The sequence below is a fragment of the Dipodomys merriami genome, unplaced genomic scaffold (genome assembly GCF_024711535.1).
Source record: "Dipodomys merriami isolate MVZ:Mamm:240054 unplaced genomic scaffold, mDipMer1.0.p SCAF_7, whole genome shotgun sequence".
Classification (NCBI taxonomy): domain Eukaryota; kingdom Metazoa; phylum Chordata; class Mammalia; order Rodentia; family Heteromyidae; genus Dipodomys; species Dipodomys merriami.
Window position 1 is genome coordinate 53,854,703 of NW_027206290.1, and position 22,090 is coordinate 53,876,792.

Sequence of the window (22,090 nt, forward strand, 5' to 3'; positions counted from 1 at the left end):
ATGGGTTACCACAGTGGGGTCATGTCTACCTCCTGGCCTTACAGACCTATAGTGCAATTCTATTTCAAATATAAATGGTGAGGAATGTCTCTATCTCTCTTTAAATTAAGTACAAAATGGCTCCAAAGGACATTTTCCTCATCTGGGCCATGTCTTATGCCATTAATATAAAGCTGCTGATTTAATGGAGTTGCTTTTGATCTATCAAGAAAAGACATGCTTAATTCAATTTGGCTGTTTTTCCAAGAGTAAGTGTCTTAATTTGCAAGAGAATGATTTGATTATAATTTTAAGTAATACTGCAGTTATATTTTTAGTCACGAAGATGATATTGAATGGCTTAAATGAGGTTTAAATGTGGAAAGTCCCAGAGAATTGTACGAGTTGGGAATTTTATCTTGAATAGTATTCAGGATTGTTAATTCTGTATGATTTAAGAATGTATTTTACTCAGAGACAATGAGACCTTGGACAGAATTTTACATATAAAACGCAAAGTACACAGTTTTCATCAAAGTACAAAGTAGAGTAATCCTAGAAAACAATGACAGAAAATAAAACTATTAATGCACATAATTTTTATATCTGACACTTTTTCTTTAAGAATGTTATCATGAGAGAATTTTTTTCTTTCCTGTCACTTGTGGGGCCTGAACTCTGGGCCTGGGAACTGTCCTTGAGCTCTTCAGCTCAAGGCTAGTGCTCTACCACTTGAGCCACAGCGCCACTTCCAACTTTTTCTGCTTATGTGGTGCTGAGTAATCGAACCCAGGGCCTCATTCATGCAAGGCAAGCACTCTACCACTGAGCCACCTTCCCAGCCCTCATGAGAGAATTTTTAATTCAGATCTTTGTTCTCACCAGGGTAGACTTGGACAGTCTTATTTTACCTTATTTGCTTCTGCATAACCTTTTTTTTTTTCGTTTTGGAAGTGCTAGGGATTGAATTTGCTAGGTCAGAACCCCACTATTTAAGCCACATCCCACTTCTTTTGCTTTGCTTTTAGTTTATATTTCAGATAGGATCTTGTGCTTTTGTAGGGCCAGAGTCTGACTATGATCCTCCTACCCTTGCCTGCCAAGTACCCAGGATTACAGATGTGCACTACTTTGCCTAGCATGCTTTATTCTTTTTTTAGGTGTGTTGATACTGGGGCTTGTCCTCAGGGCCTTGCACTCTTGCTTAGCTTTTTCCTTCAGCTCTGGTATTCTACACTTGAGCCATACCTCTACTTCTGGCTTTTTACTGGTTAATTATAGGTAAGAGTCTGTAAGATTTGTCCATGCTATCTTTGAACCTCAATTCTTAGATCTCAGCCTCCTGAGTAGCTAGGATTATAGATATTAGAGACTAGTGCCCATCACATGCTATACTCTTAGAGTTTAGGTGCTCAGAGAGCATTACTGAAATGCAGAGGAGGTATTGCATGTGCTGTCTTCATGTCAGACTCAGGAAAAACTGAATCTTCTTCCCTCTCACAGTCTGTCTTGAGCCAGAGCTATTATGTCTCATGTACAAAATTGCTTTCTTGTAACTGATCACCTTTGGAGTCCCTGGTAAGACACTGTCCCTTGTCAAACTGAAAGTGATTCACCAAGACAGCAGGTGAATGGTGAAAACTCAGGATCACTTGAGGACCCGCAGGACACACACAGCATCTCCACACTGGACACCAAAAAAAGATAAGGTACTGAGGCTGAGGTACAGGAAGACAGCAGCAGATAGATCAGACAACCCGAAGCGTCCTCAAGAAGAATCGAGGGACAGAGAAAGCAGCCTCTGTATTAGTACTGTGGAATAAAGGGCCTGGTGTGCCAGGCCCTTTACTCCTACTGCAGGAGCTCCTCCCGGAAGAAACTTACTCCTGTCCCTGCTGAAATATACTTCATTGAGGAAGAGAAAGCTTTCTAAGCAAAGTAAGATGTTTTTCCTTTGAAGTTCTTGGATGATCGAATCTGAAGGGACAAGATGGGGAAAAGATGTATATTCTACCAGATTCCTATACAAACATCAATAGTGTGTAGAACTGAGCCTTGGTCTCAAATGGTGTCACTGGTCTGTTCTAACAAGGGAGAAGGGTGTTAGAGATGGGAAGTGGGACCAGTGCCATCTGAGGAGCCTGGAGCAAAACATCTCACCTCTCTGCCCTTCTATTTCCTCCTCTATAAAATGATCATGAGAGAACAAATCACAGGAGATGGTCATAACGATCAACCTAAAATGGTGTTCTGCGAGAAGCACTTGCTGTCCGTATCTAAATATAACCTGTGGTTGATGCAACACCAACACAGTACACCACTCAAGGTGCTCACTGACATTCAGGATATAGTTTGATTTATATGCTATTGACACCTCACCAGAAGGGTTCTCAGAACAGGGACTTTCCCCTTTGGAGTGTTTCTAAAACAACATTTAAAAAAATGTATTCCTTTGGAGAAGGTGTGTGGCTTGTGTTAAAGCATTCTTCTAGCACATAGGCAGCTCTGACATTGATGCCGAGTACTGCCAAAAGAAGCTACCGATATTGGTGATTATCTCTGGTATTGGAGTGAAATTCAGTGTTGCTGAGACTAAACCAGAAAATGTGCCTGAGCCTCAGACCTCAGTACATAAATTTTTTTAACTCTTATTCAGGTATCGTGATAGAGAATTTCACGTCCTCATCACCAAGCAGACATGTCACAGGAATGCTCCATAAACTACAGTTCGAGACTCTCAGGGAAGCAGATCATTTCTTCACATTCGGTTGTAAGGCATCACAAGGACATGATTCCATTAGCAAAGCTAGTCTTTCAAGACAAATATTAATTTTTTGTGTGCCTATACTGGGGGGCTTGAAGTTAAGTCTCATACTCTTCTTTGAGTTTTTTGCTTAAGGTTACACCCTCTAACACTTGAGTTATACTGCAGCTTTTTGCTGGTTTGTTGGAGATAAGTCTTGCAGAGTTTTTTGCCGGACTTGGCTTTAAACAGCAATCCTTAGATCTCAGCTTCCTGAGTATCTAGGATTATAGGCATGAACCACTAGTACCCACTGAGACAGGTTTTTTTTTTTTTGTTTTCTCTCTTGCTACGGGGAGACCAAATTCAGGACATTGCACTTGCTATGCAAGACTTTTGTCACTGAGCTACATCTTAGCCCAAGACAAATTATTTTTTAAGGAACTATATGCATCAATTTTTTTCTCTTGTATAGCATAGACCCAAGATTATCAGAGTATACAGTAGCACAGTCGAGTTCACTATGAAACCAGAAACATTTTGTGGTGCCTTGTAATTTTTGTAAACAATTTCAACAGTAGAACATAAAACTTCCTACATGTGAATAGGGGATAGCAGTTCAATGGCAGAATCTTTGCCTAGTATGTGTAAAGTCCTAGATTTCATCCCCTGGTACTACAAAAAAAAGCCACAACCACCACATATATACCGTGTGTGTGTGTGTGTGTGTGTGTGTGTGTGTGTGTGTGTGTGTGTGTGTGTGTGTGTGTGTGTGTGTGTGTGTGTGTGTGTGTGTGTGTGTGTGTGTGTGTGTGTGTGTGTGTGTGTGTGTGTCCCAATATGTATTTTTTAATTCCTCTATCATTGAACCAAATGCCAGATGTGAAACAGGTGCTTTTTGCTCTCCAGCTTCTCATAATTACTTTTCTAATCATGACATTAGTAAGACTAGAGTCTCCAAGTACATGTGGCCATTTGAGGTTTTAACCGGGAGGCCTGTTTCCAGATCAGCCATGCCCATAGCTAGAGCAATGTGTCAATAGCTGCAGATAAAACCCTCTGCCATGGTGTCTACTCAATGTAGCTCCTGCCTATGGAAGTCATGTGCATCACATTCTGGTTTTAATAAAATATTCAGTTACTTGAATGTAAAGTGGCGAGTATGGTTTTACTACTTCTGATTATCAAGGGGCTTTGTGTTAGTAGAATTCCCCCAGATTTCCATTGGGTTTTCATAATTTTGGCATTCCTATTTCTTACAATTTTCTTTTATCAGTCTTTGCATTTCAGCAGCTCTGTTTATCACTCGGGTATGCTGTGACACCCTGGTGCAACCATTTGAGCTGTCTGAATAGTCAAAAAGGTCACTTGGCTACCCTCATTTTGCAAATTACTATCATTTCCTAAACTCCTAACTTTTCTTGGAGTCACTTCTTCTCATCTGATAATTTGTACTAGGATGAATACCTTCATGGAAAATTCAGATGCCTTTTAAGCTATTAGAATTATTTATAGAAATATTTTTTCTTTGGACTGGGAAGGTGGCTCAGTGGTAGAATACTTGCCTTGCATGCATGAGGCCTTGGGTTTGATTTCCTCAGCACCACATAAGCAGAAAAAGCGGCAAGTGGCAATGTGACACAAGTGGTAGAGCGCTAGCCTTGAGCTGAAGAGCTGAGGGACAGCGCCCAGGTCCAGAGTCCAGGCCCCACAACCAACCAAAAAAAATTGTTTTCTTCATCTGTCTTTATTATTTTAAATTCACAGAAGAGGAGGAAAAAAACCTGACTATAGCTCAGACTTAGTAAGCATCACAAAAAGGATCTTTTCCCAAATTTGTTTTTAGAAATGAAAAAGTGAGAAAGTCCTTACAGCATTTTGGGCGTATGTATTTGCTTTTACCATACCTGAGCCAGTTCAGCTTCTTGGCAGCCAAAGAGCTTGTTCAAGGGCAACAGCTGAGAATGTCTCATGAGCATCATAGCCAGATTATCTGTCACAGATTTTTTTTTTTGTTCTAGTTGGTTTTTTTTCTTATGGTCTTTGGTATATTATCATGATTCTATTTCATTCTTAGAATCAACCTAGATCAACCTAGATTCTTCTGCTCATTTGTATAACAACTAAAAGTGGCTTTTGTCTTCAAGATCAGAGTCCTTGGGGAGTTAATATTGTTCAAGATTACATTGAGCTAAATAATACCTGTGATTTTTTTCCCACAAGTGTTTCAGAGCTTAAAATCCATATGCATTGCTATTTATCTACTCTTTATGCTTTGTTTTTTTTTCTTTTTTTGTAATTGTGAAAATACTGTACAGAGGGGTTAAAATTACATGGGCAAGAAAATGAGTACATTTCTTATTGTAGCCTTTTCCTTTGTTTCCCCTTCCCATCCTTCCCCCGCCCCCCCCACCCAATCCTCCTCGCTCCCCCCCCACCCCCGCACCAAAGTTGTAAAATTTGTTTCCTACATAAGGACTTGTACATCTCATTGTTGCAATGGGTCCACCTGTATCCCTATTTAAACGATTTGTTTTTCCCCTTCCCCTCCACAAGCTATACTGACAGCAAATACAGTGAAAGCAGGGGTTATACTGTGGGGAAGGGACATACAAAGCAACAAAGAAATAATCTTATAAATGTGTTAGAAACAATCGCATGAAAGAAAAAAAAAACATTTGAATACATATCTTAGGGTTCATTTCCCTAACATCACCTTATCTGACCTTTTCTGCTTGACTCAGACATATACTAGATAATGCAAATAATGGAAACCATGGGACCTATGTTTCTTTGGGCCTGGCTTACTTCACTTAATATAATTTTTTCCAAGTCTAAGGGAACCTTACTGCTTTGTTGGTGGGAGTGTAAACTTGTTCAACCACTTTGGAAAGTAGTATGGAGGTTCCTCAAAAGACTCCACATAGAGCTCCCCTATGACCCAGCAATCCCACTTCTGGGCATTTACCCAAATGTTTACAAACAAGACCACACTAAAGCTACCAGCATGACTATGTTTATTGCAGCACTATTTACTATAGCTAAGATATGGAACCAATCCAGATGCCCCTCAGTAGATGGATGGGTCAAGAAAATGTAGTATATATACACAGTGGACTTCTGTGCCTCCATCAGAAAGAATGACATTGCCCCATTTGTTAGGAAATGGAAAGTCTTTTTATGCTTTGTTATAAACCATACTCAAGACATTTCCAGACAGATCTGTGTTTCTAATTGTTTTCGGTTTAGTTGGTGCTTGGTAGATATAAAATGCCAAGAAAATGTCAGCAATGGTCATTTCTATAATTAAGGTCAAAGTACATTTTTTAGCTCCTAACATAGCCTATCCTTCAGATGAGCCAAAGCCTGTGAAAGAGAAACAGTTCAAGTGACATTGACTCCTTTCCTTACAGAAATCGAGTTATTGGCCCAAGCAGGCAGAACTCTCTGGCTTTCTATTGTCGGTATTGATTCCTTACTTCTTCAGTGGTTTTCATCAGCAAAGTAGCCTGTTGAATCTTTTCTCACCCAATTTGACAGCACTTTCTCTAGACCTGAAATAGGCCGAATGACTAATTTTCTTGTCACTTATATTTTTACTGATGTGAGACTTTGAGCGACAGTGTCACAGGATATTTTCTCGCTTGGTGATTTACAGAAGGTGAGATTCACTGGGAGAATTGGAGAAGTTGGAAATGGAAAATGCTATAATTAAGGATGTGCTCCTTCACAAATCAATCCCCTGGGAAGAACTAGCTTGAACATTTCTAATAAAAATGTAGCCCAAATCCACTCACCCTTAAAGTATCTCAGATTCTAAAAGGGAGGCTTTCAGTTCCCTATGCCGGAAGGGTGTGGGAATATGAGAGCAGACCTTTACCAAAAATCTAATTTAATAGCCTGAAGAAAATCTATTTTTTCCCATTTCCATTTGCTCTTATCATTTCCTCAAAATTATTCTTAAACTGAGTTATATGAGCATTTTATTCTTTTTGAGCAGGAGTGTACTGTCCCTCTCCAAGAGTGTATCATTAGGGTTTGAAAACCTAATCTAATATCTTATACCTTCATGTGCTCAATTTCCCTTTCTAAAAATCTATTTCATGTGGTTACATTTTCAGTGAAGTCATCCTCTTTATTGTCACCAGGATGTGACATTTACATTGAACGATTCATTTATTTAGGGTCTTAAACAATTCTAACATTTAAATTCACTTTATATTGAAAAACAAACAGGATCTTTGTGGAAATGATGAATGACTTTAGGATGTAACTAGCCTCTGTTCCTGTCTTGATAATTGCAAAATTGTATCCATTTATTTTGAGTCTGAACCTACCTGTGGAATAATCCCATCAGGTGCCAGGTTGGGAAAGTGTTAAAGATGAAGAAATTCATCAGAGTGGAATCTATTCCTCCTTTTGGAAATGCGTCTCTCATGACTTCTTTGAGGTCCTTATTTTCCTAACCTCTTCCTCCCTCTTTCTTGCTTGCTTTGAACTTCTACATATATATGATATATTATATGTCATTTATATTATGAAAATATATCACACATACAAAAACTTAAATGTCATTCACCTGCTAAAATATGCAATGACTAATGTGAAATATCAAGCCATTTGAACAAGCCATTGGTTGAACCGAGAGATGCCAATCAGTATTGACATTTTCAGACCTTGAAGGCACTCTAGACCATCCTCAGTGGTACACATCTTCCAAATGATATCTAAACGTTGAAGTGAGGTCACCTTGATTTGCTTCCTGAAAGCTTCCAACCCAGACCCAGCCTTCTTTCTGTACCTACGGTCCTCCTGCTCTCATCTGATGGTTCCAGACACCCTTTCAGCTCCTACAACACCTGTCTCCTCCATGTCATTCTGTGAGCTTAAAGTACTTGTCCACTCCCCCTTTCCCTTCCCCAACCTGCCCTACATTCCAGTGACTGCTTTCCTGCTATCTCTTCAGGGACTTTCCTGACTTCCCATGCCTCTCTCCCTCCTGGCACTAATTTAAAGGACAGTTTCCCTTTCTCTGCAAACTTGTCTTTTTAATAGTGTTCTGTCTGCTGCTGTTTTGTCCCCAGCTACATGCCTACCACAAGTAAAGACTGGACACTCAGAACATACTTCCTTTTATTTGTGGGGAGAGGCAGCTGAGGAAAGAACCTGGGGCTTATGCTATACTCCCAGCCCAGTACAGATTTCTTGAGTGAGTAAACACTTGTGGAGATAGATTTGCTATTTAAAAATGGAACAGTTACCTTTGGTACGGTTTTCTGAGTAATGTTTTGACCATTCCCAGAATCGGCCTGTTTAGTCATTCTTAGTGCATAGAAGTTCTAATAAACATAGGTCTGTGGAAAGCAGATTTTCCTAGAGCAGTAAACCCTACCTCAGGGGTGGTACTTACATCCATGTTTGACCTAAACTATTTCCTAAACTCCCATCTGCCAGGAATCCCTATAACTTTCTGAAAATATTGGGCTTTTCTAATTTCTGAGTCAAATAGACTTTTTTAAATCACTGTTCTTCATTAACCTTTATAGAAACCACTGGCTTGAAGAAGCCATTTTGTCTTCCAGTGGGTGAGAAAAGATCAGCTCTGTATTCTATTTCTACCAAACTGCATAAGTCATAAGAAATACTTAAACATGAAATCCTCCTATACAATCTGTAACATAACCTCTTCCAAATTGTTTGCTTTTTCTCTTGGATTAAAAATAGAGTTTGTGGAAATGATGAATGACTTTAGGATATAACTAGCCTCTGTTCCTGTCTTGGATTAAAAATAGAGTTGCTTAGTTCTAGTTGTGTCCTTGGGCATAAAATATTTCTGACTTGGAGGGCTGGGAAGGTGGCTCAGTGGTAGAGTGCTTGCCTTGCATGCATGAGGTCCTGGCTTCAATTCCTTATCATCACATAAGCAGAAAAAGCCCGAAGTGGCACTGTGGCTCAAGTGGTAGAGCTAGCTTTGCTAGCCTTGAGCAAAGAACTGAGGGACAGTGTCCAGACCCAGAGTTCAGACCCCACTACCAACCAGGAAAAAAAAATAGAGTTGATTCCAGAACTAAAGGTTGAAATGCTGAACAGTAGTCAACCAACACATAGCCTAGAATAAGTTGGAATAATTGTTGTTTTTCAGACTTCAATATAGTCAGCATGATCTATGGCTAGAAAGGGAGCTTAAGCATATGTATTCAAATTTAAATTGCAGGTTGATTTTTATGGCTTCTTTTTTTTTCATATCAGTACTGGGGCTGGAACTCAGAGCCTCTAGAGCTCACTTTTTTCTTCAAGACTAGCCCTCTAAGGAAGTGGCACTGTGGCTCAAGCGGTAGAGTGCTCGCCTTGAGCTGAAGAGCACAGGGACAGTGCCCAAGCCCAGAGTTCAAGCCCCACTACCAAAAAAAAAAAAAAAAAAAAAGAGTAAAGACTAGCCCTCTATTTCTTAAGCCATGCCTCCTTTTCCAGCTTTTTGCTGGCTAATAGGAGATAAGAGTTTCTCTGTTTGATTTGTGGAGTTAACTTTGAATCTTGATCCTCAGATCTCAGCCTCCTGAGTAGCCAGGAACACAGGCATGAGCCACCCGAACCCCATATATTTGTCTGTTGTGAACTCACTTGGAGATTAGCTCTTAACTTTGCATGGGATCTTGAATTTAACCCATATATTCTGGAATCCACAATCTTGGCTGAAAATATTGAAAGTTAGAAAGTCTGGGTTTAGTTTTAATTTTACCACAAAGTAACTTGAATCGTCCTGAGTAATAAAATAGAGACCATAGGACTTGCTCGGCTTGAGTGTCTAATGTAAAGGAAGCTTGAAGTGTTGCAAACTCTGACCAGGGGTTTGTTTCCCCATTACTACATTCTTTCTAGATTAGACCCTGTAAACTCTCATTGAGAGAGGGGCATGGAATAGATAGTCATATTTACCTTAATATCTTTTCCCAGCAGTCCTGACAACAGATTCAAGCATCCACATTTTACATCTCAGACAACTGAGGCTGAGAGTTAAGCAGTTTACCACAGATCCTTCATCTCAAGAGGAAGAAGGCTAGAATTCAAACTTAGACCTTTCTGCCACCAAAAGCAAGTGCCTTTCTTATCTCTATATTGATGCTCTCATTTCTTTAAATAAATAAGCAAATAATAATCAGAATAAAGTTGGGGTCACAGGCTTAGGTTCTTAGGCTTTTGCAACAAAGCATACTCAACAAATTGTTGTGAGTTTTGGAAGGTTTTCTTACAAATTTTTAGTAAAATATAAGCAATAGAGGCAAATCACCTCTTTAGACAGGTAGAGCAGTGTTAACAATTAACTAAAATTTGTATTCAAAATGTAGATGGAGAAGATCACCTAAAGAAACTCAAAAATACCCAGAAAACAAGATTGATTTCTGCTCAGTAATTTGAATGTTCTCTGAATTACGTAATGTAGGCAAAAATTACTAGTACATTTTTTCCAGGTGCCAGTGGTTCATGCCTATAATCTTAGCCACTCAAGAGGCTGAGATCTGAGGAGAGTAGTTCAAAGCCAGCCCCAGAAGGAAAGTCCTTGAGACTCCTTTATCTTCAATTAACCACCAAAAGGCTAGAAGTAGAGCTGTGGCTCTAATGGAGAGCACCAAACTTGAGTGAAAAAGCCAAGGCACAGTTTCAAGGCTATGAGTTTGAGTCCTAATACCAGCATCTGAGAGAGACAGACAGAGATTTATTATGTGTGGTTTTTAAAGAGATAATCATTCATGACAGAGTGAAAGTTTCACATTTGTTAGTGGACTTTTATAAGATCACAAAGGGCAATGGCTAGTTGTAAAACAGGTATTGGGTTTGATAGTAAGTGCCACTTGAGCCATCTGCTTTCAGTCAAAGGTCTCTGACCGTCCACTGACAGCATTATCTCAGTATTCAATTCCCACTTAATGTCTTATGGCTAAGGAGGGCCTTACAAATATTTCAGTGTCTTAAGTTATAAATACCCTCTTTTACAGAAAGCAACCGGCCCTGAAGCACTAAGGAGTTTAGGTAGATGGTACTGCTCTAAATTACCCTCACTAACAGTGCTACTAATAAATGCAGTTAAGATCCTAGGGCTACATTTTTAAAGACAACTAAAAGAAATGATATTTGGCATCTGTGAGCTTCTTAGCTGTTGCTAAATGCTGCCAGAGCTGGGGTGCTATTTGTTTTCTCTTTGTCATGGTGTTTACATGCCCTGGCTTGGGCCCCAGTGAAATGCATTTGATGATCTTTTGGTCTCACCCCAATCCCTAATGGATGTTTGTCTAAATGACAACATCCAGTTTAGCACTGTTAACACTGCAGTGAGAATGTGGGGGATGTGTATAACATGTGACAGTCACAATGTGAATAGCAAGATCAGGAACCTTCTATGATATTTCCTCCTCTAGTATTTGGTTCTGGAAACATCTATTTGCTCTATCCCCTTTAATGCCTTATTTTAGGAATCAGACAAAAAATATTCATTGAGTGGAAGAATCTCAGTACTTGAGTACTACCCCCTGTGAATGTTGTACTGGACTTCCTCTTAGCACAGAGCTTGCATCCTTGACATGGACCAGCTTATGCCAGTTGGAAGATGTCATCCTGGATGAGGGGCTGCTGGGCTGCTGTCTGGTGTCAGTCTCTGGCACAACACACACAGCATCCCTTCTGTAGGTTTGATTGTAAGCTTGATTAACATAGCAAGTCTCTTTTCAGATACGTCTTCCATTGAATATTTAGCAAAAGGCACAAACATTTCTATTTTGTTCACCATTGTCCCGGGCACTGTATGTGGATGTGTTGGACGCAGTGGGGCCTTTCAGGAAACAGCAGGACGATACTAAGCAGAGCATGACAGGTCTTTAGAGGATGTGCCTGCTCTAACCCAGGCCCACAAACAGACTCTGAACTGAAAGGGGGAGCCATGAATGAGCGTTGACAGCGGGCCACAGCAGTCCGAAGGCTCAGGTGGTTGTCAGCCATAAGTTTAGCTCAGCTCTTTGAGTAATTTGTCACGCCTCGCTCAGCCCCTGCTGGGCCAGCACGTGCCAGCTTAGTGTCAGAGTGCCTGTTCGCCAGACGGCCACTCAGGCCTAACGTCCTGCTGTTCCCCGGACCAGTGGCTTGCTGGGGCCATGCAGGGAGGGCCGAACCATGGCGACAGCCAAGTGCTGTGCAGAATAAGCGTGTTCATAATGAGACGTGAATGGCATTAGTGGGTCCCTCTAGAATTGGTCCTGAGCAGGCGCCTCTCACTGAGGAAGTTTGGCAGCCTGTTCATTAAGGCAAGTCACCAGGAGTTCATCCCATTGCCCAGGAGCCAGTTGAGGCTCATGATGCCCAGGCCCAGGGCTGTTGTGACCATCTATCGAAAGATCATAAATCATCAAAGAGGCTACTTTTTAAAATCCTCAGAGTCAATTTTCTTCATTTTTTTAAGTTGCATGAAGCCAGCTTAAAGAGAAATTCTGACGTAAAGCACTGTCTAGCATTGTTTTCCATGACGATGGGCCTGTCCTCTATCTGTGCAACCTGGAACAATGACCCCTAGCTTCATGTGGCCATTGGGTACTTGAAATGCAGTAAATGGAACAGAGAAACTGAATTATTACATTCGTATTTTAATCCGTTACAATTTAAATTTAGATTGCCACTTTTGACTCATGGCGACCACATCAGATAGTACAGCCCTAGAATATCTCTGGCTTCGTTGTGATGTGAAATCATCCTCTGAATATATAAAGGAAGAGGAAGAGGAAGCGCCTTTCATTTAGAAATCAGTGTGCATACCTGTCAACAGGACAAAAAAAAAAAAAGCATGTGTTGATGTTACACAAGCTGTATTGGCAGCTAATTAGAGGGGCCTAATTGTCCCCAGCTTATATTATCTCCAGGCCATTTGGAAAAGATAGTTTTAAAATATACTAAGAAACACTAAAATCATTTTTTTTTCCTTTTTGGAGCTGCCAGTACCAAGCTGATGGTAATCTACATGCCCTATGTTCATGCAGAACTAGCATAATTTTCAAAATGACCAAAGCATGTTCTTTAATTTTTGCATTGATAATGAGGAAGAGGAAAATGAGACATCATGCTGACTTCCCCAAGTGTTAATTCATAAAGTCGTACGTACAGCATCTCTATCCATTGTTGGCTTGTTCTGACATTATCCTGCTATTGGAAGTGCATGATTCACCTTCTGAGGAAGCAGAAGCCACACACAAAAGGGGAAGGTTTGCTTTCTGCCCTGTGAAAGGCTGCCACACGCAGGGTCCTATTAGGACAGCTGGAAAGTTGCTTCGGCGTGTTACGCTTGTAAGTTTTATTGGTGACTGGTTTTTGATTACACATTTGAATGCTGTGTGTTCCAGACTGCAGTTTTAATTAAAAGGCAATAGTCTTTTTTTTTTTTTCAATTGCATTGTGTACTGTTTGCTAGATTTTCCTACATACTCTAATGCTCATAATTTATCTTGGGTAGAGGCTCCAATGCCCCTTCAAAGTATCCCTTCCAGCCCTCTCTCCCTCAGTAACTTGCATTTTCTTTTTTTTTTATTTATTCTATTGTAAAGATGCTGTACAGAGAGAAGTTACAATTCTTTAAGTAAGGCAATGAGTTTATTTCTTGTTGAGCATCTTTTTTGTTTTTTAAAGTATGTGTACCATCATATCACTCATTCTGGCTTGAAATGTCAGTTCAAAATGTTGGTAGGCTGAGAGTGCTTCGTGCAACTAGACAATGCAGATCAGGATCTCAGGGTCTTCTGTCACACAATTGTCAGAGGAAGAAAGTGTCCTTACAATCATTACCTCTTGTTTTTGTGTAAATCAGCCTTAATGTTACTTTGATGTGAATCTGTAACTATTAGCTTACATATGTTTAGTGATTCCGGTGTGGAATACACTTTAAGGCAAAGTTTAAGTGCTGTGTAATGATGGGCCCAGGGAAAAGTTAGTTTCAAAATCAATACTTAATCTTTAACAGTGCTGAAGAAATGAGAAGTAGCACAGCTGTATTGAAAACAAAGTGGTCTGTCACTGTTATGCATGCCATTTTGCACATGTGTTGGTCTCCTTAACCAAATACTACAGCTATGAAGAACGAGCTCTGTATCTCGAAGCAATAATTCAGAACCACCGCGAAGTCATGACATTTGAGGATTTTGCAGCTCAAGTCTTTTCTCCCTCTCCCAGCTACTCCCTCAGTGGAACGGGTGAGTGTCTACGTTATTTTCCTTTCACATTTGAGTAGCAGATGTACACCTGTTTTTCACAGATAAATGCTTGCAAATTTAAGAAGAGCATTCTCCCTCTGAATCAACTAATGAATATCAAAAGGAATGATGACATTCATTTTAATTTGTTTTGTATCCGAGCTGTTCACTCCCTTCCTTTCTTCAGCTATCCTGTTAACCCTCGAATCTAGCAAGGTTAATGAACTTTTTCTCAGTAATGTGCTTCGGTTCATTCAGGAGTGTGGGCTTCTTGCTGAGCTGGGAATATGTTGTTTAAAAGCGATGCCCAAATCACTGCTTACTTATCAAAAAAGAGTTCCTCACAGTGGAAGCCGTTGCTACTAATGCTAAATGGGGATTATGCTGCTGAGATACTAGGGTCAGGGATTAATGCAGGAGACATGGAAGGACAGTGTCCCCGGGCCCATCATTACAGAGCAAGGCAGTGTGCGCCCTGCTCTCTGGAGTGGTCGCTGTCATGCAGACAAGCCGTCGGCCAGAGCAGCACCTGGTGTGGAATCTGTTTAGAAAGGCTTACAATCATTTTCATTTATTAGGCCAGTGGAGAATTGAGGGGGGAAAAAATTCCACAGATTTCTTTTTTAAGCACTTATTGTTTTATACTTCCAATTTGAAAAAAATACAAGTCCACTGCCACTTCCATTGAGGATATTACTGTGGGTTCCCCCTCCAAAGAACAAAATTTTTACTTGTAAATTTCTACATGTAGTTACAGATTAATTTCCTTTCCAAGAGTAAATGGGATAATCAACACATGTTGAAAGTCTGTGTGAGAGGCTTCCTTCATCTTCCACTGGGTTTGAGACAACTGTGAGAGTGCTTAATAGATTTCTAACCTGTGTCAGCTGTCTCTGAACACTGCCTTGCTTCTCTCCTGACTTGTTAACAAATATCTTATACACAAAGTGAAAAAAAATTAAATTCAGTGAAATAAATCACTTACAAATAAAATCAGCCATGCATCATTGTTGAACATCGCTGGCTTCAATCCGTGTCTCTCGGAGCTTTGTTGAGAGATAAGAGGGAGAGGCATGCACTTGCACAGGGAGCCAGGAGCAGCAGGCAGAAGGCTTGGGAGATAAGCAAGCTGGCAGAGATGCGGAGCCACGATTTACATAATCACGCCTCTGCTTCCTGGTGAGGCGTCAAGAAACACAGGGATGGCCTCTATTGATCTTTGTTGAACTGGAATACTAAACAACATGAGAAAAGCTTATAACTTAAAGCTTTGATTAATGTTTCTTACATTAAAAAAGTAGAACAGCTGTGAATTGAATTCTTTTATACACTCTGCCAACATTCTATCTAAGACCAAAAAAAAAAAAATCTGTTTCAAGGGAAATGAAGATTTCATACCCAGTCTGGCTAGAGATTCAAAATTGTATCTAATTTTTTTTAGTGACAGAACATGAGGGATCTATAGCAAGGTAATTTTTTTTAAGATCTTACTTACCTTCTCATCTTCATGCGATATTGGGACTTGGTTTTTTAGTGGATTTTTTTTAACTTGAAAAAGCAGCTCATTTCTTAACCATAAAAAGAAAAAAAATAGATGTTTATATGCCTTAACTGTTATACTCTTAAGGTTGTTGATTAATGTGTTTTTTAAAAAATCAATGGCTTATGTTCTGTGTACTTTAGCCTCTATGTAAATTAATTTGAACTCTTCCAAAAGTTCAAAATTATTTAAACCAATTTAATTGAGTTAATCTTCATAAGCAACATTTGGCATGATACTCTAAGAGCAATTTGGGTTTTTATGACTTCAACCTGGAGAGGATTGTTAACAGACTCCAGAACAGCACTTTTTTAATGACTAAACAGAATAAACATCTAACAGCATAGAAGGGAATATCCATTGGAACTTTTATAAGGGAAACAAGAAACTACATGTGAGATATCAATGCAAATGGCAGTTCTTCATCTCTTCGGTGTCAGTACATTTTGTAACTCTACCCTTAACAGTTTGTGGGTGAGGCACTAAAATGAGGCCCTACAGGAAGGGTGGAAGAACCACTGCTCTTCTCATTTACATGCCAGTTTCGCTTTTGAGGAATCCTTGCACCTGTCACTACTTTTACAGATGAAAACATTTTTCATGTTTAGTGTTTTTTATTTTCTTGTGACAAACACAGTCAAACTCAGATGAGCCCAGACAGCTTAAACTAAGAAACTGAGTGAAGGCTCCTCCTCCAAGCAACAAGCCAACTGGAATAATTGACCTTGAGCCGCTTAAGCTCCCACTGTGCACTTAGGACCCAATCAGATCATCTCTGGCCATCAATGTCATCAAAGCCTGCTCACATGCATATGCACGATGGGAGGAATGAAGGGCCCAGAGGTTTTCTTCCTACCTCACAACAATTGGGTTTTATCTCTCCTGGAAAGAGAAGTCACCTGAATACCATTCCTCACTGTACTCCCCATTGTGTATAGCACAAGTCAGAATGCAGTAGGCCTCCTCACTCTTGGGGGAAGACCCTGCTGTCAGCCTTTTGAGTCTGAGCTGGAAAGAGATATGCTAGATGGGACTAAATTGTCCCCAGAGATGCAATTGTTGGAAATGCCCTTTGCCTCAGACTCTCCTGCCTGGGTGCTTACTTCCTACAGAGCCCTGGGAGCCAAAATGGCCAAATGAATGTCTATGGTGCATTTCAAACTGTCTGTAGGGACCTAGAGCTAATATGCCAGACTCAGCTTCTGTCCTAGAGCTTAAAATAAAAACAGAGCTTCTCATTTACCAAATTAGTAAGTGGTATTGTAAAACAATCTGTTCCATGTGTTACTTGTATTGATAGCAGCTAGTGTATAGCTGTTTTGCCTTTCTTTATTGATTCCTTCTCTTATTAAGTAGCAATATATAATCTAGAAGGTGTAACCAGTGTTAAATACTGTTTTGTGATTAACATCAGTATGTTTTATTCATTCATATTTATATACAGTTAACCCACATACATATGGGGGTAGGGAAGTAAGTATGTTTATGTTGCCAAAGAAGAAAGCCAACAAAGAGGCTTGTAAAGGGTTAACTGGAATGGGCACCCTCGAGTGCTGAGGAGGGGCTGATGTAATCACTGCAGCTCACAGCCAAGTACATCTGTTCACCATGAGGTCATTCTTCTGCATGTTAATGATTTGGAGAATCTAGTCTAATGTTTGACATTATCAGAAAATATATAAATAATATAAATCTTTACCTTTCAGAAGGTGCTCTTATAGAGCAAAAAAAGGAAAGAAACTTTTGCATGGACTTGAGAGTTTTTCCTAGAACTGTTCTAAAGCTAAAGATTATGTCTAGACTTTAACATCTTGGAGGAAGCCTCTATGGTCTGTTGGTAAATGAGTCTCAAATCACTCTTACAGTCACAGATAGAAGTTTGATAGTTGAAAATTAGAGCTGTGTCTAATTTAGTGTCTATAACATTAAGAATTTTCAGCTACTTTGGTCAGAAATTGGTAAGGATTTTTTTTTCCAATGATATCTAAACCAAGTTAAGTGAAATGAGAGTTGACATATTTGCTGAAGATGCCAACACTGCTTAAAATCCTCTCAATATTGCTGTAGAGAACCAGCAGAGGGAGCACAAATCTTTGTTTATTTGTTAGCCCTCATAAACACAGCATTTGATTTCTCCAAGACATGGTCAGCAACCCTTTCCTCCCTCATGATAGACTCAATCATAAAAGCTACAGCATTTAGAATAAGTAGAAGAAAACGCCTAACTCTACTTCATCTGATCTCCCACTCTAAGTTATAATGGGGCTTACCCCAAATTAGCCTGCGTCGGTTAGACTTAGACAACTGCCTCAACCAACAGCCCCTGAAACTTCATCTTTCTCATACTTTATGAAAGTATCCTTATTGGGGCGGATTAGTGTGTTCATTTGCCTTATAGAACAGACATTTATTATTCTTTTCTACTACAAAACTGTGATGGTAAGTTTATAGAAAGTGTCAGTAAGTCAATTTGATGGTCAGTATAATCTCATAGAGATAGACAGAAGCACTCATGCCACTGCTCAATCCCAACACGAATATGGGATGTAGACACTATACAAATTAGTTCTGTAGTCACACCAGCTTCTACTTGCTAACCATACACTATGTTTACCTGTGCCAAGATATTGCACCTGTCAGTCTGCACACATGTCCTGATGAGAATTTTTTGTTGGCTCTTACTCTGGACAATTAATAATCAAACTAATCCCCTAAATAGGTAAACTCCAACTTTAATCCCCAAAGAGTTGTTCCAGTCATTAAACGTTCAGTCCTGTTTCAGATGCATTCAGTATTCACCCTTTCTCCCCTGCTCCATGCCTCCCTTTTAAAAAGGTTCCAATTGGTAGCACAGCTTGTAATTTGTAAGTGTTTAGCTTCAGCATAACTTTGCTAAAACTGGCTTTAGAATGTGGAGTTGTAAGGGATTTCAGGAAATACCAGGTTTAACCCCTCTTTATTAACTGTGCCTAAGTTGAAGACCCACCCATGAAGGAATAAGCAAAGATGGTGGATAAGCTGGAAACAAGGACAACTCACTTCTCATCTCACACTTGGACATAATAGCCCTGGTGGTCACCCAGCAGTTTGAAGGGCCTATAATCATAACTATGACTTCTGGATTTTTGTTAATATGAAAGGCCAGAATGTGTTTCCATGCAGTTCATCCCTAAATTTCCCCTAAAGTCAAGTCTATGTACATTATTGTTTGTCTGTCTAAGAAATCACAGCCCCCACATTCATAGCCTTAGCATACTAGGCTGTATGTCAGAAATTTTGCCACAGGTCTTACAACTGACTCTTCCTTCGTGGCCACTTACTCCATCCCAGTATTCCCTTCTGGCCCAGCTTATGTCTTCCTTTTCACCTGGCTAGTACCATTCTTTAATAGTTTATAGAGGTATTCTTGAAAAGATGATAAGGCATTGATAGGAAATTTTTAACCAACCTTAATTTCATCACTGAAACCCAATGGTGCTCAGCTCCAGCTGCACATTGGAATCACTGATTGTCCAATTTAATGATACTTTCAATTTATGATGGGTCTATGCTCTATCCTAAGTAGAGAAACATGTGTGCTTTTCTCTTGATCATTCTTAGCATATATCTAAGTTTGTCTTGTGTATGTTCTGACCATAATAGATTATAAATTCTTTAGAGAATGCTGTATGTCTTTCTTACAACACATGCAATAGGAGAAAATGGCAGGGGAGGACAGGGATGAGGCAGGCTGTTTCTTTAAGTAGTACAGGTGTGTCTCTGGACCACAGATGTGTTGGGCCTGATGCAAGATGCAGAACAAACACCTGTAATTACATTTCATCTGCTCCCTCCCATCATGATCTCTTAGAAAAAGTAGGCCAGTGATAAGCAATATGGTCAAAACTGGATATGGGGGAAGGGAGGGGAAGCCAAGAAGCTACTTAATCCACAGACTGGATAGTGCAGTTTTGAATAAGTAAAGCTTGATTCAGGATGCTTTAATAAATGATCCTTATGGTTTCTGAATTTGTGATGACCCTGTTTGGCACCACATTTTGCTTCATGCTCATTCATTCCTTTGTCCTTTTTAAGCTGTTATTCTTCTCAGTGCCAGCTCTGAGACAAACGGATGAGACCAAAAAAATTTTTTCCACCTGATTAGCTAGAACAAAGTACTGTTACCTGTGAAATATTACATCTCTGAACTGAGCGTGCCTTTCCTTGGCTGTTGCCTCTGAGCAGGCCTGTGTGGGATACCTGAGGGGCTGCAGAAGGCTCTGGGGACCTTGGACAGGCCTGAATCTCCCTTTCTCTTATAGAGAAAAGCAGATACTCATGACCCATTTGCCTATTTTTTAAATAAAGTCAGATTAGTTACCACCAACTATAAAAGTGAAAAAGCCAGTGGCATGGGACCAGTTGGGTTGAGACTCCCCTGAGGTAGACCCTACTATCTGCTTTGTGACCCTGAAAGAAAATAGAAACTTTCCCTCTGTGCCCCAGATCATCTACAAGCATCCTCTCAGTCAATTTATAACTTTGCCACTTAGGCTAAGAACCAAAATGACTGAGGATGGGAAGACACATCAAGAAGAACAGGATGGAGGATAGCAGATGTGGGAAGAAAAGAGGAAGATCTTTGCCTTTAGTAAACACTGTGGTTCTTCTGGACCCTGGAGCTAGTGCCGAGATCAAAGATGTCCATGGTTTCCAGAATAAGAAGGGAGCAGAGACAATTTATTCTGCAGTACTGACAATGCCTTAAATCTGGCCTCTCTGGAAACTGCTGGAAGGTGTTGCTTTTCTGCAAAATGCTCCAGTCAGCCAGTCCTGGTTTCCCAGGCCTTGCAGAGCTTTAAGTGCAGGTGGCATCTTCCTCCTGCCTAACTGCTAATTACAGCTCAGGGGAGGCTGCAGCAGTTGCCAAGAGATAGCCGACAGGTACCAAGAATCTTTCTCAGAGACAGTTTTTGGAAATGAGTCTTAATTAAAGCTTATTTGAAATAACCTTGACAGTTTAAGTAAGAAGAACCCAAGGCTTCTTCTGGCACCCCAGGCTCACATTTCTTGTGACCCGAGTATGTGGCTCTCCTGTGGACCTGACCTTGCAGGTGGCATGTACAGCCTCAGCTGCTCAGCTTCTTAGAAAATTCAGTGATTTTGCTCGAAATTCTATTTAGCAATGAGCAGAAGCCAAATGCACGCTCTCTTAACTGGCATTTATGTAAGTTCTGGCAGAAATAAGAAAGGCTATTTTATACTATCCTTTCCCAGAGAGATGCAAGATGATAGCCAGGAAATAAACCTATGAGTAGCATAATGAAGCGAAAAGCTGATTCTTTTTTTTTTTTCAGTCTTTAACATCCCACAAAAAGCTGGAGAAAAGAAAAGTCTCTTAAAAATGAGAAACATACCAATCTGTTTTTATAGGAAACAGGAATGTGAGGAGGGAGGAAAGAAGGAAATGAAGAAAGAGGAATTTGCAGCACTGTCATGGCCAGCTCTGTTGTACTGTAGAAAAGACTAGACAAAACCCTATTTTTCAACCTCTTCAAGAATATGAAACAGCCAGATCCCAGATGCCAGAGGATATGTTCTGCCCGCCTGTGTTCCTCACTCAGTAGTTGCCTTCTCCTAATCCCTCCTACCTGTGATAGGAACTGATGGCCCACGATGTCCCGCACCTTTCCTCTCCCCAGCAGGATTCCTGCCATTCTTGAGGTTGCCCAAGGGTCTTCAAGGGCTCACTTGAGAAGGTTCTGCTCCCCCAGAATCCTGATATCAGGCTAAATAACATGTGCACCCACACACCATGCCATTGCTGCTGCGTGTACTTGGGCAGACCCTACTGCCTCTTGTGTTGTCATTAGGGAAACCTTGCTTCCTAGCTGCATCCCCAGGGTGTGGAGAAGTAGCAGGAGAAACAATAGGCTCCAGTTAGCACCAGTGCCCTCCAGTTTCCATCAAGCACACACTCAGCTGTGCAAGACCAGGCACTTGGGCCAGGACAATGTTAGCTGCTCCAGGGGCATCCTAGAAGAAAGGGTTTAGAATAAGAAGAAGGAAAGGACCCGGTAAAGGGAATCCATAGCCACTTGACTGTTCTTTGTCACCCAAAGCTGGCTGATAGTTAGATATTGAAATTCAGGTCCTTGGAATACACAACTATCGGTTCTGCAGCTTAAGTAAACATTATTTTCATCAGAGCATCTCAGGAATCCCACAAAGGAGGAACTCCAGACAGTTCATAAATGTTTCCCAAATACTTCAGATGAGGGGGTCTTCCAGATGAGGGAAGAAGACTAAAGTTGATCAACAGCTGTCAGACCTCAGAATGTATTAGAATTCTCTACCCTCTCACAACTTCCCATAGACTAATATTTTCTCCAGATGCTGATTATCAGGATATTTACAAAAAAGAAAATAGTCCTGAATAGCACCCAGGAACCCAGGATGTTCTGGGAAGATCACAGTATCCCACCTCTACCATCCTGAATTGTTTTAAGGCAAATGAGTTCAAGTTAGAAGACACTTCAGAGACAGCCTTAATAGGACAATAACCCACCGAAGAGTTGCATGCTACCTGCAGGGCCAGCCCTGTTTGCTTTGACATTGATAAGAAAT

General features: G+C 40.4%; 1 protein-coding gene across 2 annotated transcripts in view; it reads left to right on the top strand.

The window, feature by feature from the left end:
* Positions 1–22,090, top strand: part of Ralgapa2 (Ral GTPase activating protein catalytic subunit alpha 2) — a 315,000-nt gene that overhangs the window by 282,453 nt on the left and 10,457 nt on the right. For both annotated transcript variants that reach the window (XM_070006662.1, XM_070006663.1), the window contains one exon: positions 13,823–13,944. In XM_070006662.1, coding sequence (XP_069862763.1) covers positions 13,823–13,944 — 122 coding nt within the window. The remainder of the gene's footprint in view (positions 1–13,822; positions 13,945–22,090) is intronic.